At 32.6% G+C, this 14,682-nt stretch overlaps 2 protein-coding genes across 3 annotated transcripts in view; both read left to right on the top strand.

Moving 5' to 3' along the window:
- LOC136025209 (transient-receptor-potential-like protein) overlaps positions 1 to 11,674 on the top strand; it is a 92,153-nt gene extending 80,479 nt beyond the window's left edge. Inside the window, exons 17-18 of the mRNA XM_065701016.1 lie at positions 4,267 to 4,371; positions 10,111 to 11,674. Of these exons, the coding sequence (XP_065557088.1) occupies positions 4,267 to 4,371; positions 10,111 to 11,147 (1,142 nt within the window). The 3' untranslated portion in view covers positions 11,148 to 11,674. The remainder of the gene's footprint in view (positions 1 to 4,266; positions 4,372 to 10,110) is intronic.
- A 2,366-nt stretch (positions 11,675 to 14,040) lies between these two features.
- Positions 14,041 to 14,682, top strand: part of LOC136025208 (BTB/POZ domain-containing protein KCTD9-like) — a 55,015-nt gene continuing 54,373 nt past the window's right edge. Inside the window, exon 1 of one of the 2 annotated variants that reach the window (XM_065701014.1) lies at positions 14,041 to 14,116. The gene's annotated coding sequence lies outside the window, so the exon portion shown is untranslated. The remainder of the gene's footprint in view (positions 14,117 to 14,682) is intronic. The other variant, XM_065701015.1, reaches the window with a different exon arrangement.

The raw sequence follows: 14,682 nt of genomic DNA, 5'->3' as shown, positions 1-14,682 counted from the left end.
CATGGACACTTATATGTTGCATGTTCAAGAGTCGGTAAACCTGACAATCTATTTATATGCACAGACAATGGGACAGCGAAGAATGTTGTATATTCGCAAGTTTTACGTAGTTAAAAACATATATATATATATATATATATATATATATATATATATATATATATATATATATATATATATATATATATATATATATATATATATATATATATATATATATATATTCATAGGTGGGACACAGGGACACAACTACAATGGCAAGTAACTAATATGGTGCGTAACGAATTATGCGTGCGGGAGGGGCTTGGGGGGCGCGAAGCCCCCCCCACAAACTAGGTGTTGGGTTGGCGCGAACCTACAATGGCAGCAGCCGAGGAATCTGCTCAAAAAAAAGCTGCTCAAAAAAAAAGCTTCAAAAAAGGAAGCTGCTGCACAAAAAAAAAACTAAAAAGAAAAAAGAAAAAAAAGTAAAAAAACTAAAAAAAAAGGTAAAAACCAAAAAAAAACTAAAAAGAAAAAAGGGGAAAAACCCAAAAATTTATTTCATCATATACCAATTCAAAAACGAAAGTATATACAGACCGGGACACCGGGACACAAATGACGACCGGGACACAGGGAATATAAATGACGACCGGGACACTCAAAGAGAAATAACAGACTGGGACACCGGGACACAAATGTCGACCGGGACACAGGGAATATAAATGACGACCGGGACACAGGGACACAACTGCAACGGGGACGCCGGGGAGCACATGGGGGTATATAAATGACGACGGCGACACAGGGAATGTTCGATTAGCAATCACCATCAACAAAGCTCAAGGGCAATCATTAGAATCATGAGGTATAGATCTGAATACGGATTGTTTTTCCCATGGACAATTATATGTTGCATGTTCAAGAGTCGGTAAACCTGACAATCTATTTATATGCACAGACAATGGGACAGCGAAGAATGTTGTAAATTCGCAAGTTTTACGTAGTTAAAAACATATCAGTTAACCCCAACAGTTAGTATATATATATATATATATATATATATATATATATATATATATATATATATATATATATATATATATATATATATATATATATATATATATATATATATATATATATATATATATGTATATATATATATATATATATATATATATATATATATATATATATATATATATAAATATATATATATATATATATATATATATATATATATATATATATATATATATATATATATATATATATATATATATATATATATGTACATATATATATATATATATATATACATATATATATATATATATATATATATATATATATATATATATATATATATATATATATATATATATATATATATATATATATATATATATATATATATATATATATATATATATATATATGTATATATATATATATATATGTACATATATATATATACATATATATATATATATATTTATATATATATATATATATATATATATATATATATATATATATACTATATATATATATATATATATATATATATATATATATATATATATATATATATATATATATATATATATATATATATATATATATATATATATATATATATATATATATATATATATACATATATATATACATACATATATATACATATATATATATATATATATATATATATATATATATATATATATATATATATATATATATATATATATATATATATATAAATTATGTATGAAAAGTTTATAATTAAATGAATAAGAAAATATTAAAACTTCGAATTTTATATAGAGCCTTGAATCTCTTGCTGTGGGTTCTTTGATATACGTAACTTAACGGGGTAATCTTCATCGAGATTGTTTGCCTTGGCGTGGATGTTTTCCCCTTTTTGAAAATACAGCGAATTTTCCAGGGCTCTTGAGTTTTAGCACTTTGCCATAAAATTACTAAATTTACCACAACTGGAGTCATCAAACATCAAGCATGGAGTCATTCGTGGTAACGGGCTGTAAGTAAGGAGCGACCTGGCCGAATAGTAACCAAAACTCTAAAAAAAATGGAAGTTTGTACCACGAGATAAATTAAAAAAATTGACTTTTTATGCTGATCTCATATACAAATTTCATTGAGTTTACTTCTATCCATCAAAGGTTACGAGCCTGAGAAAATTTGCGTGATTTTAAAAACAAAGGAGAATCGCACCTTTTAAAGGAATCCTAATGAAAATCACGCCATCAAATTCAATGTATCAGAGAACCCTACTGCAAAGGTTTCAAGCTCCTATCTCTAAAATGTGGAATTTTGTATCTTTTTCCAGGAGAAAGATAGCAGATGTGGGTTTATTTGTTTTTTCCCACGGGTGATTGTATCGATCCAGTGGACTTAGAATACCAGAAAAGAGCTCATTGGAACGGAAATTAAAAGTTCTAGTGCCATTTTTAGGTGACGAAAAAACGGAGGACAACTAGGCCCCCTCCCAAGCACCTTTTTCCCCAAAATCGTCCAATCAAGTTATTTAAATCCTTTTTTCTCTGAAAGCTAGCTCGATTGATAAAACTGCTTGTCAGTGTGTATGGATGTTGCTAAGGCTATGCGTGGTCACGTCACGGGGCTTGTAGACCATGTTAAAAAGGTTTCAAGTGAGTGTAAGTTCACTCATTGTGTACTTTACCGAGAGGCTCTGGTGGCTAAGAACCTCCCTGATGAGCTTAAAGATCTCCTTGATCAGTGTGCTAAAATTGTGAAGTTCATAAATTCTAGGCGTCAAAAATCTTGTTACTTTAAAATACTATGCCAGCAAATGGGGGGCCTCCATGATAACTTATTGCTACATACTGAGGTATGATGGCTTTATTGGGGAAATGTTTTGTGCTAATTATGTATTTGAACTCCACAAAGAATTACATTTTTTTTTTACCGAATACAAGTCCAATCTGTCTTCTGCACACACTGATTTTGATTGGCTTTTGAAACAAGCCAATATTTTTGAAAAAAAACAACATCTGGAAGTTTTCCATACTGGGCAGTGTCTTTGTATTTTTTTTTTTTTTTTTACACAAAAGAAACCTGATATAATGGTAAAAAAGATGACTCTCTGAAAAAAAAAGAAATAGAAAATAGCAACTGCAAGCCGATTGAAAGATTATACATTTTTGCAAGATAATGAGAAAATAAATCTAATGTTACTGAACTCAACACTCAAATGAACTAGCATTTGAATGCATTGAACATCCACAAAAGAAAGTACTTTCCATCTTTGGAGAAACACTTAGACTGGATACGTGACTCCTTTAATGCTGATACTGTGGACACTAGCCTGACTATCTTTCAAAAGGAACAACTCATTAAAGTCTCATGTGATCCCACGCTAAAAAATTAATATTTGACCGCTGGTACTACATTGAAAGATTTCTGGATGGGTATTAGTAAGGAAGGGTTTTTCAAGTTTAACCTGTCTTAAAAGTAAATCTAGGAACAAATTAAACATTGAAGATGATTTCAGATTGTGTTTAACTAAGTTAGAAACCAATTTCGATAAACTGTGTAAAGGGAAACAAGCACAAGCTTCCCACTAATCTCTTTGAAAGTAAGCACTATTTGTTCTTTAAATTTTGTGTGTTTGTTTTTAAATACAAATGTTTGCAAAAGATATCTCTTTGTTTTTACATAAACACGATGCGTAATTGAGTTTAAAAGGTTAAGGCTTCAAGATCTGTCTAATATTATAAGAACTACTGATCTAGAGAATAATTTCATGGGGAGAAGGGATTTTTCCATGAAGGTGTAGTCATATTTCCTGGCATTACTTAAAAAACGATCATAAGTTAAATAAAAGAACTCATATGTGTAATAATTTCCGTTCGTTTTAACTTTCAATGTTATCCCTTATTTTTAGTTGAAAAAACTTGTTTTTTTTTTATTTAATCATAAATAGATCAAAATTTTATATGTGTATATTGGTGCCAAATTCATTTTCTTAGTATTTTGGGTAAAATTAGCATGGGTCGCTCTTTATTTACAGTTTGTAACGAAAAACTTCTTGATGTGGCTCTGTATTGTTTTGTCAAGAACAATTTCTCATAGAAAACATTTTTAAAAGTTAACTTCAGGAAAAGCTGAACAAATAATTTTTTTTCCCAATTGGCTTGAACCAGTAATATAAACTTGTATGTACTTGACGTGGAATGGTCAATTCCACATCTTACTCAAATCCTAACTAATAACTGATATATAAAATTTCAGGTACTAGTGTTCTCGAGCTAATAAGGTCCTTAGAAGATGAAAAGAGTGATTCAGAGTCTATCGAGGAGTCGGAAGGTCAAATGCCAATTCCTCCGAAAACGCAAGGTAACTATTCAGGCTTCATTTTTTGGATAGTTTCTATATTTAAGCATGTGCAAAAATAAATAGTTGTTCAGAGCTTTACTGAAATCCAAGTTTGACCTGCTAAGAGGCTAGTATTCAGGGAATATTCACTTTTCATTAACCAGGTTTAATAGATTACGCCATTCTAAGTATTTAGAAGGAAACAGTTTTATAGAAGAAGCAAGTGAAAACACGTAAGCAGAGTCCAGATATGTTTGTTTCTAAGGTATATTAAACAAAAAAACAAGTTTTTTTAAATGAAAGTATGGAGCGACATTAAAACTTAAAACAAGCAGAAATTACTCCGTATATAAAAGGGGCTTTTCCTCCTCAACGCCCCGCTCTTTACGCTAAAGTTTGACTCTTTCTCTTAACTCTACATTTTAAAACAGTAAAAAGCTTTCCATATTTTAGAGTTTCGGTTACTGTTGAGCCGGGTCGCTCCTTACTACAGTTCGTTACCACGAACTGTTTGATCATGAACGCATCTTAAGAATAACTAAAAGATAGACCTTTACAGTATATTTGGCTAAGCCAAGTGTCATTAAAACAATAACATTAACCTAAAACTCATAAAAATATAAATTATAATCAAACAAATCTAATTACAAGCTCCGACGGACCGAATTTGCACTTTTGAGCATTAAAACAAACAAAAATACACAAAAAAACATACTACAAAGTTAAAAAAGAATAAGATTTAATTGTACTAAATTAAGTCTGATAAAACGCTATAAAGAAAAAATGGTTTCATTGAAACTGAACCCTCGTGTAACTGAACCACGTAAAACTGAACCCAACTAACTGAACCCTCTTGTATCCTACCCCAAGTGAGGTTGAACCTCCATTTAAATTATCCCCCATGTAACTCAGCCCCATTTAACTGAATCCTCTGACAACTTAATCCCCCCATTTAACTGGATCCCATGTAACTCAACCCATGTGCAACTTAATTGCATTTGACTGAACCCTCGTGCAACTGTACCATTGTGTAGCTGAACCTTCCTGCAACTGACTCTCGTGCAACTGAACGTCCGTGCAATCCAGTCCCATTTAACTGAACCCTCACGTAACTCAATCCCCCTGCAATTGAAGCCTCGTATAACTGAACCCCATGCAACTGAAACTTCTTGCAACTAAACCCACGTTTGATGGAATCATCTTGCAGCTTAACCACTGTTTAACTTACCCCATTAGTAGTTGAACCCTCTTGAAGCTCACCCCATTCAATTGGGCCCTCATGCAGATCAACCCCCACGAAACTCAATCCTTGTTTAATTGCCAAACGAATATAAGAAGAACAAAGGAACTGAAAGATCTACCGTAAATACTTATGGTCCCACACACTTCGCCTGATAGCAGTATAAAATAGACCCTATTGGACAAACTGATCTAAAATTAACAATATTATAACTACATATTCTGTGATAATAATAATAGAATAAAATAGAAATTTTGGAAGAAATGTACATTTACTAATAAACACAGTTATTCTTGAATTTTAGAAATACCTAGAGATTCAAAATGTTTTTATGATTCTTCATTAAAGTCTTCAAAACATGAAAGTAAGTATTATTTTCAAAAGAGAAACAATTTAGTATCTTTTCCTTTATAAAAAGAAGCCAAAATAGTCAAAATTATGAATGGTCGCAAATGTAAAAACAGAAAGTTAGCAGAAAATGTTCGTTGTTCGTTATACCCAAAACAGAAAAAGATTACCTGTTTGTTATAATCTGTAAGAGGTGTCATTTCCGGGTTGAAATTATTTGGAATGACTCAAACAAAATGATTTTACATAAATTCGAAAGTCAAACTGAAAGAGCATAAGAAATAGGGTATAAAATCAAAGTTTTCATTTGCCCCTTGTAAAATTCTTACCCGGATACTAATTGAAAAACTCATAGTTTGCAATAAAACCATAAAACTTTTTGTCGGGCCATGATATTGGCAATAAACCGAAAGTTCTGGAACGTTCTGGTGTTACCAAAATGGATAATATAAGTTAGAAACTGCGAATGAAGCGAGAAGCAAATTCTTACCTTCTAATCAGCGATAGTTCAAACTTATTCTTAGACTTTGGGTGAGTTGAGTAAAACACGGATAGATATAAATAAGAGTTGGGCTGCATAAAGGTTGACTTTAATGGGTGTTGATTTAACGGGGTTAAGTAGAATGATGATTCGTTTAAATGGGGCTAACATAGTTTTAGTAAAATGAGGTTTAGTTGTGCTTGGGTTGAGTTGAACGGGTGTCCAGTTAAACGCGGGCTCAGTTGCACAAGGATTTACTTAGCAGAGGGACCAGTTAAATGGGGCTGAATTACACGGTGGCTCAGTTGATTTAAGGCTCAGGTAAATGGTGTTCAGTTACACGAGAGTTAAATTACACAGGGGTTGAGTTACACTTGGGGACAGTTAAACTGGGACTCGGTTCTACCTGGGTTCAGATATATACCAATATACCACCTCTTTACTAGACTTCTTATTATCGTGGTACCTACCATTAGAATACAATCTTTTATGTACCTTTGTTAGGAAAACACTTAAATTTTCGCAGTTTTTGGGAAGTGCCAGTAGAGGATTCTAGATGGCAATATTGCTCACATCGAAATTTCAATTTTTGAATTTAATGGAGAGTTCAGTGTAACCCTATATACTTCTTGAATGTCAGTAAATTGTTATTCAAACTATATTTTCTATAAAAAGTTAAAACTATTTTTGAAGGCACTGGTAACTGGTATATTACCTTATAAAGTATTCATCAGGCTGAATAGCAAGGGAAAAGGAAAAGAAAATATTCAGAAAAGAAGGTTTTTTTGTTGATTTTGGAAAACAAAAGGTTTCTTATTTTTGTTGATTTTGGTACTAATGGAAAGATATTAACTTTATCAAACAATTTAAATAATTTAATACAACAAAGCATTATTTAATGACATTGTAATTGGTACTTTCTAAATTAACATGGGAAAATATTATCTTAATTGAACTCAGGTGTACAGAAAAATAAAAATAAAATATGGGTTTTTAGTGTTTAAAACAATTATTTAGAATTAAGATTTTTGTGGGCGGGGGGGGGGGGGGGTCTACAGTATATTATAAAAAAGAAAGCCAAAGAAAAAATGTTGCATAGCCCATAGACTAGGAACTTTATTCAAAGAAGGCAAAGGAAAAAGGGGGGATTACAGCAATATGCTCTTTAATTTTGTGAGTTTTTTATACACTCTTAATCAATTCCCTAAGATTAATGTGGATAGTAAAATGGTTGAAATCCGTAACTTGCCAGCAAAGATAATTCATTTTTTACTTAGTTTTGAATCACAATTTTTATGAATTCCAATGCATCATTGTTTCTGTTTCTAGCTATGATACATCCATATTTTTTAGCTGAGATTTGTGCTTTATTCAGTACAGATAAAAATGAAAAGAGTCATTGAAAGTACGATTCCCGTTTCTTCGAGAAAAATGGATATTATTTTGTTTTTTCACAGGTTGAGAAGTTTTAGTTAAGAGTAAGTAAAAAAAAATACAATTTTCTTATGAAATTTTAAAAGTAAATTCGAAACTTGAAATATGCACACATCAACTTATGCAAGACGTCAAACCAAAAAAAAAATATTATGCATGAAGAAATGACCCCTAGAACAAGCAGTAGTCAACAAATAAATAACTAGTAAACAGGTTTTAGCAACGAAAATTGTCTCACTTATATTTTTATCAATATCTTTTAAGACCGTTCTCAAAATGATGTCAAAATAGCCACATGTCAAAAGAGGTGCAACGCGTAAGTACCGGTGAGGTTGTGGTAGGGAATTCCAGCCTCAAGGGTCTGCGAGTATGTAGATATAACTTTTTCACAAGCCAGAATTCAAATAGATATACTCAACCATTCTAAGTAAAAAGGAAACGAGTCCAATCTTCTTTTGAAAAAAAGAGCTGTTCATGAAACTTGTACATTGTTTACTTGTATTTTTCTTTGAAGTATGAAACTCCTCCAAAATGTTGCGTAAACGAGTTTAAATGTATCTTCAAAAATATGTTTTCTGTTTCCAATTTTGAAAATATTATTTCATGCTTTGATTCCTTCTTATGTAAATTACTGTTTGATTCTTATTTATATAGATACTACTTGGAGGTATATAAAACCAATATAGATTCTTCCAAATAAAGCCGTAAGAATGCTTGCAAGCTATAGCAGTGGCAATAAAAACTTGCAAATAGACAGGAAAAAAAACATTATTTTTCGCTCAAATATGCCATATTGTAGATTTATAAGAGAAGTAAATATTTCAATTTAGTATCTTCCCTGACAAGTTCAGCCATTAGACCAATATTATAAAATCAATAGTAACAATAAAAAAAATACCAAAATGTTTTAAAAACTACTGGATGGCATTGGCACACACTAAAAAAATACAAACCATATCATTTAATATGCTTATAATCCTTAAAAGGGGATATTTTTCATTAAGACAAAGTAAATAAAAGGAATAATTCTAGAAGACTTTTGTGTAATTTTGAAGTATTTTTCATCTCTTCAGTTTTTGTAATTTACTTCTCAAAAGTTGCCAAAGTATAATAAAAATAAAAGCTGCTAGGCTGGCTAAGAATTAGTAATGTTCTTGGGACAAAATAAACGTAACAGAAATTCAAAATTATTTCTACGTTTTTGGAATCTCTTTCGTGACTTATTGCTCGCTTAAAAATGTAATTTAACGCTAAAAAGAAATACACCCTTTTGAAAAGTAGCATTTTAAGTCATTATTTATTTAAAGTAAATGATGATAAATGAAATGAAATGAAATTGGGTAGAGTTTTCCAACTTTAAATCCTTCCATCACTGACCCATGCTCATCTTTGTGGGAAGCGTGGGGTAAACTTTTCCAGATAGTGACCAATGGTCTTTATAGTACAGAAACCGATCTCCTGATTTTTTACCTTCGAACCGGGAGTGCCAGGCTGGGGGTAGGAAAGTTTGTGGTAGGTATATACATAAAAATATAAAAAAAAAATTCTTTAGATTCCATTGGATAATTCTACTACCGGATTGTGCGACCGTTTGGGCATTACTGTGGTAACACCAGGGTTAGGGGAACTCAAATGGAAACCTGGCCATTGTCCTTACTAGACAATCGAGATTATCTCGATTGAACTTACAGGCAACGATTTTAACCGTTTTGTCTTGGCTACAACTCTTGTTTTGGCTTTACAGTAGGGCAGCAAGCGAACAAATCAAAACCGACAACGCTGCCGCAGGTTTTTCCTGCTGCAAGGAAGACAAAATGATAATAAAAATGAAGCAATAGTAACGATATCCTTGGCTGGATTAATGTCCAACATCAATTTTTCCTTGATTGAAGGGCTTCAATAATTAACAGGGCCTCCCTCTCTTCTCTTGCCTCAGAGCCCATCTTAGGAACAAAATTTAGCACTGGACAAATCAGATAAGTATGTAGCCTTGGTGTCAGATTAGTAGCAAACCATCAATACTAAATGAAACAGAGAATTTTCGGTAAAAATTTCGCACATTTGAAAAAACATAGTATAATCTACAGTGAAAGATGAAAGCGAAGTATATAAATAAAAAAAGTAGCTACATTAGTTTTGAAGCATAGTAAAATATTGTTTCAAGAGTCTTATTGAGTCTTACTCCTGAGCCTAACCCCTAGCCTTGGTAGCCCTTGTATCAGCTTTGTAAACAGTCATAGAAATTCATTTTTTTCAGAATACATGCAACGAAGGCCATCGAACGGGATGAAAAATTTACATGTTTCTGTTACACCTGCAACACCCACCAGTGGCTCTGCTCCACATTTGAAAGCAACTGCACCAGGTTTAAGCAATATATCTGAGCAAAGCTGTAATTCAACTAATAAGAAAAGTCCACTTCCAGAGCCACTTGAGCCACTTCGAACCAATTTCACGTCAGAAATCCCTGCACAGGCTATTCCACCACCGCCTATTAAGTCCCGTGCTCTAGGAAATTCCTCTGTCAAAAGAATTGATATTGTTAAGAAAGAGGTCAGCTTAGACATGCCAGAGGATGAACCTGTTAAGCCAAGCATGGAATTTCTGCCTCCAAAGCAAGACTGTGTTATCGATATGAGATCAAAAACTTTGGAAAAAATAAAAGAAAGTAAGGTTGATATTGAGTTGCCATCAAGGTATAGCAAAAGCAAGACAATTGAGCCAATCAAAGCATCTGGAGAAAAAGAAAATTCAAATGCTCTTAAATACTTGCAAAAAGAAAATGAAAATCAATCTGTTAAAAAGTCTCTCCAAGGTGGAATCATTTTAACACCAAAGATCCTTGAACCAACTCAAGTTTCAAATTCTGCTAACGCTATAAATGCTACTGATATTGCTTTAACAGCTGTATCGTCACAGCCTTCAAAGACGAAATCGCAATTAAGCCAAGAAAAACTTCCAGCCCATTCTACACCGGCGAAAGGGTTTGCACCGTCAGTTCCTTCTACGTCTAGCTCTTCAACAGTGGTCGAGACAAGAATATCTGAATCAAAAATCGAATCTGAAACTCCGAAAACTATTCAGAATAATACAAAGTCAAACAAACCAGAGCCTCTGAAAGCTATAGAATCCATCACGAGTCATGCAAAGTCAAACGAATCGAGTAGCACCGCTATGCCATCATCAGCTCCTAGAGAATTTGCATCAGCAAAGACATCTGAGCAGTCTCTAAACCCTTCAAAAAGTGTTACTGAGGTCAAGACTATTAAAAAGGATAAAAGTAGCTGGCTCTAGGACTATAATCCAAAAATTAGCTTGTTCTTATTTATCTTGAAAAGTTATTTTTTCTTAAAACTTTGAAGTCCCTTTAACTTTCTAAAAAGCATTCAAAATATTTCCCAACTGATTTTCTTTGGCTGTCGTATCACATACATATGACCTTTTTTTTTTAACAAACTAGGGGATTCAGATTGTTGAAACCTCGTGATTGTTATATCTACTTATATTCAACTGGCAGTCAAAATCATTAACAAAAAACTAATTAGCACGTATAATAAATTAAATTCAATAAGGAATTTGTTTCCATGATCTTTTTCTGCGCAGTCCCTTTTTTTTTAAGAATATTGAGACCTATCTTTTTATGTTTGTTTGCAAATAAGGATTTCTAACGTAAAAGAAATATACAAGTCGATAAGGTGTAATGTTATCTTGGTCGAAGAGCTGAGGCTAGCCACGCTGGCTAAACCGTATAAGTACATTTTAATTTTAATGTATTCAATGTAATCTGTCATACTTGTGAGATTAAATAATACTCAGTTCAAGTTGTTTAATTTTTCTAGACTACTGTTCGTGTTTCTAAAATATAGATTTCGGCGTGTTTCAATTAAAGTGCTTAGCTGGAATAGTTATGCGACATTTTCCAGAGGAACTATCTATGAATAGTTTTTGGCAATGGTTAGAATAAATAAATATCAAGCAACAAGCTTTACGGAAAATCTGGTTCAATTCCACTGTATATGGCCATAATGAAAGAAAGGTAAGATATTTAGGTTGAGGGATACTGAATTTCCGCTACATTTTTGTGCATCTCAGAGCACCACGTGTTCCATATAGTTCCGCATTAACTGGAACAGTTTCGGCACGCTTGGCATATTTTTGTCACGATTGCTTAATTTCGTCATACTTGACACAGTTCTTCTATGCTTGCACAGTTTTGCCCTGTATGGCTAACTTCTCATACCCTAGCATACTTTCGACCTAAAGTTTTCGCAATCATATTTCCGACATACTAAAATTAGTTTTAAAGGGTTCAATTTGGAGATTTTAAGATCCTTATGTTACTTTTCAGGCTGTTCGTAGTATTAGATTAAATTTCACTAGCAAAAATTAATTTTTTGGATTTGTGATTCAGATTCAGTGGTTTTGTTGCTTATTTTACTCGCATCTTGTTTCTAGATTTGATAAGTCTATACAGTACGTACTTTTTTTCTTATTTGCTAGTGTCGTTCCTCAAGTTCTTCAGCAGGCTATATTGCCATTATCTGGTGGTAATATCTACTGGGCTTTGGAGATCGTTAAGAAGTAAAGTGCTCCTGATATGGTCTGTGTTGTAGAAACTTCACCGTAAAGTGTTCATTACCGTTTACATACATTCAGTTCTCATTCCATTAGCTTGGTCTTTAGTTCCAGATAGTTTACTTTCGGGAATCGTAGCATTAATTTTTCTGATTATAAAATGGGGTCTACAGTGGGTTTTTGTTGTGCTGAGTATTCTTGGCCAGCTGTTGTTTTCGGCAAAACGCGAAAGCAGTTTATTTTTGCATGGTGGATATTTCAGGCGAATTTGACAATGCAATAAATTTGCAAAAACTTCATTTCCTAGTTCAAGCAGGATGCAATTTTTCTGTCGTAAATACTTTCCTTTATTTGTACTGTGCTTCGTTTGTTCGTTTGGAATGGATGTTTGGCATCTCTGAGCCAATCACAGTAAAGAAAGGAATCAGGATGCTTTGTGAACAGTCTCAATATATTTTTAAAGTAAGCTTGCTGATCATCTGCAAAAGTTTTATCCTGCTGCTAATAGGATACAAACCAAAAATGCTGGTTTTATTCGTATTACTTATACAGATGACGAACTATTAGTTTGCCATACTATATCAGGTTTTGCTAATAATTTGGGGCGTTCTCATAGATGACATGGGCAAAATTGGAGTTTCTGTAAACGCTTCTAAATGTGAGTTTCCTTACGTTATAATATTTCTAACGCAATTCCTCTTTTACATGTGGTTGAAACACTACTCGAGTTTGTGTTAAAGCTAAGATAGCTTGGCATTACTTTTTCGGCTACGTGCTCGTTTCTGGCTGCTAATACTTTACAGTGTATTCGTATTTTGTAAAGTGGAGATCTAGATATGAATCTTATCAAATAAAGGAAGGTATAATTGTGAAGTTATTTTTAAGCTTTACCATAGTTTTGTACTCAAGCAGCTTTGTTTTAATTTGATTTCTAGCCTTTAATGTAAATAGAACACCTTCAGTTATGCTGTGGTTATTTTATATACAGTAAATTTTTATTATATTTACTAAGAGGGTATAGCAACAGAACAATAATTTCTCATTTGGACTTGCCGACCCACTAGTGTTGCTTGTTGACCTTGCTAAGGATCTGAGGGCTGATACTCTGAAAAATATGAGCACCAGTGATCCTCTCAGCTATTTAGAGATAAGATGAGACAATATTTATTTTCAAAAGACTATCACAAGCTCTATAGAGCCAAATTCGCTTTATATGTCAGTAAAAGCTAAGAAAAAATATTCAAATCAGTACATTAAGTCAAACCCATAAATCAAAAAGAAATTAAAAAGGCAAAATCATCAAAGATAAAGGGCAAATCAGTAAACTTAACAATTAAATTACAAAAACATTGCAGTAAATCAAAAATAAAAACGGCAATAGAAGAAAAGGGGAATTTGGCAAGCACATAATCACGAATTATTATTACACAAATTATATTTTTACCTGACGTTTAACCAGTGGACCCACCCATGTTGTCTTTTTTGTCAATTTTGTGCTTTTGTTTGTATTTCTTGGAGGCTATATATTTTTTTTGTTCATTATTCCGCATTAATTTTCGCAATATTGCGGGATAAAAAACCCGTGTTATCGTAGATCTTATTTTAAGATGGCGTTTCGAAAGAAAAATGTTGAAACATAAACACGAGATTTTTGCGCAGGAAGACCACAAAAATATCTGCTTCTAAAAGTAAGACGCTAAAACGTTTCATTCAGTGAAATGAAAATAAGTTATTTCTAGAATTTTTTCATTTCATACTTGTCTTCCTTGAACGAGGCTCTCTGTAAAATGGTTTATGTGGTTTGAGCAGGATTCTAGTCCTAAGTCAAATTTGATAACCTTGGGCAAAGACTAGCTTACACTTGTCACTGCAATCACAACAAGATTTTCAGCTCTATTTGGTAGTACTCTTGTGCATGCACATCTGAACTAAACAATAAAATAGGCCAAACAAAAAAACAGCAATTTGCTTTCTCAATTGGCACTATTTCCAATTGCCTTCCCCCCAAAAAATAACTCTCTAGTCTTTCATAATTCAAGGTAAAATTCTAGTTAATTGACTTCTTCCTATCTCAGAAAGGGTCTGGGTTAAGAAAATGAAACTTTCAGGGACAAATTTACAGACTAAAGTATGTCTCAGGAAGGTATTTTGAAGCAACTACCTCCACTCCTTCTCCCTCTAGAGGGCCCTGACCTTTGATGACCTTTAAAAATATGTGTGCTATAAAAGTGAAACCTTGCAAGATAGATCTTCT

Source organism: Artemia franciscana, chromosome 3 (genome assembly GCF_032884065.1).
Source record: "Artemia franciscana chromosome 3, ASM3288406v1, whole genome shotgun sequence".
Classification (NCBI taxonomy): Eukaryota; Metazoa; Arthropoda; class Branchiopoda; order Anostraca; family Artemiidae; genus Artemia; species Artemia franciscana.
This window is presented reverse-complemented; position numbering and strand designations above follow the sequence as displayed.